Here is a 1,182-nt window from a genome sequence, read left to right as displayed (position 1 = left end):
GCTCATGTTCAGCCGGCTGTCGACCAACACCCCCAGGTCTTTTTCCGCTTGACCACTTTCTAACTGCTCCTCCTCAGCCTGCAGTGCTGCATGCCATTTTTGTAACATCTTTAGACAAGGATTGCACCTTACTTGCATAAATACTAATTCAGATTCTCGTCTGTTTCCAGTATAGATTTAGAGCCGTAAAACAACAGCTAAAGATTGAAAAGCTTGATCTGCAGTACAAAAGAAAGGTGATTTTCTTACTAGATAAGGTAGCAGAAATTTAAGTCAATACTTGTACTATAAGACATTTTATTAAAAATAAGGAAAAAAATCCACATAGCAGTAACTCCAAGTGAGCAAAATTGGTAAAATTCAAAATCTAATATAAACGTAATAATATAAAAAAAAGATTCTATTCCACCTTTTGGTTAATATGTGCTACAGACTCAGAATTGCTTATGTAAAAATCAGAAGAGAGTATCAAACTTCCCATTTGAGAAATGGGAGGTGGAAAGTAAAATACAAAACCCATATATTAGAAAACCTGACAGCACTGCTGCTGTGAAAAATTCCCTAAAGTCAATAAGAGATGCCAAAACATTAAACTTCTGAAGAAAAGTTTATAGAACTTTCAATACAAATAGACCAAAATGGTTAATGAACAGGAGCACAAGAATAATGAGAATTTAGTCATTCAAACAAACTTCAGTGACTACAAGAAAATAAAAGATGTACACATATGCGTACCCAATAGGCTTACATAAATCCAAGGAGAGGGGAAAAAAGCCTTCCAATTGTTATGAATATGTGCATAGTTGGGATTTTTTGGGGGGCAGAAGGGCGGAATTTTTTGTTTACGTTGTAGGCTTTATAGAATTGTTTAACAGGTACCAGCAAGAGATGCGCCATCCTGGTCTGTGACGAAGGCAGAAAAAAGTGGCGGGAACCCCGCCCCTTCTCGCTGCAGTCCCCAACCAGGTCCGCTCCCAACACATAAAAGCAGCGGCACGGGCAGCGCTAGCTTATAGCTCGGAAGACGCAGGAGCAACAGTATGTCTGGGCGAGGCAAGGGCGGGAAGGGGCTCGGCAAGGGGGGCGCCAAGCGCCACCGCAAGGTGCTGCGCGACAACATCCAGGGCATCACCAAACCGGCCATCCGCCGTCTGGCTCGGCGCGGCGGCGTGGAGGGCATCT

At 42.6% G+C, this 1,182-nt stretch overlaps 1 protein-coding gene across 1 annotated transcript; it reads left to right on the top strand.

Moving 5' to 3' along the window:
• Nucleotides 1–1,040: 1,040 nt before the first annotated feature.
• LOC104159985 (histone H4) lies at nt 1,041–1,176 on the top strand (the record flags this gene model as incomplete). Its single annotated transcript, XM_009698026.1, has 1 exon — nt 1,041–1,176. A coding segment is annotated over exon 1 (136 nt), but the record flags the coding sequence as incomplete, so codon positions are not given.
• Nucleotides 1,177–1,182: the final 6 nt, after the last annotated feature.

This window comes from Cariama cristata, unplaced genomic scaffold (assembly GCF_000690535.1).
Source record: "Cariama cristata isolate BGI_N322 unplaced genomic scaffold, ASM69053v1 scaffold38303, whole genome shotgun sequence".
NCBI classification, from domain to species: Eukaryota; Metazoa; Chordata; class Aves; order Cariamiformes; family Cariamidae; genus Cariama; species Cariama cristata.
This window is presented reverse-complemented; position numbering and strand designations above follow the sequence as displayed.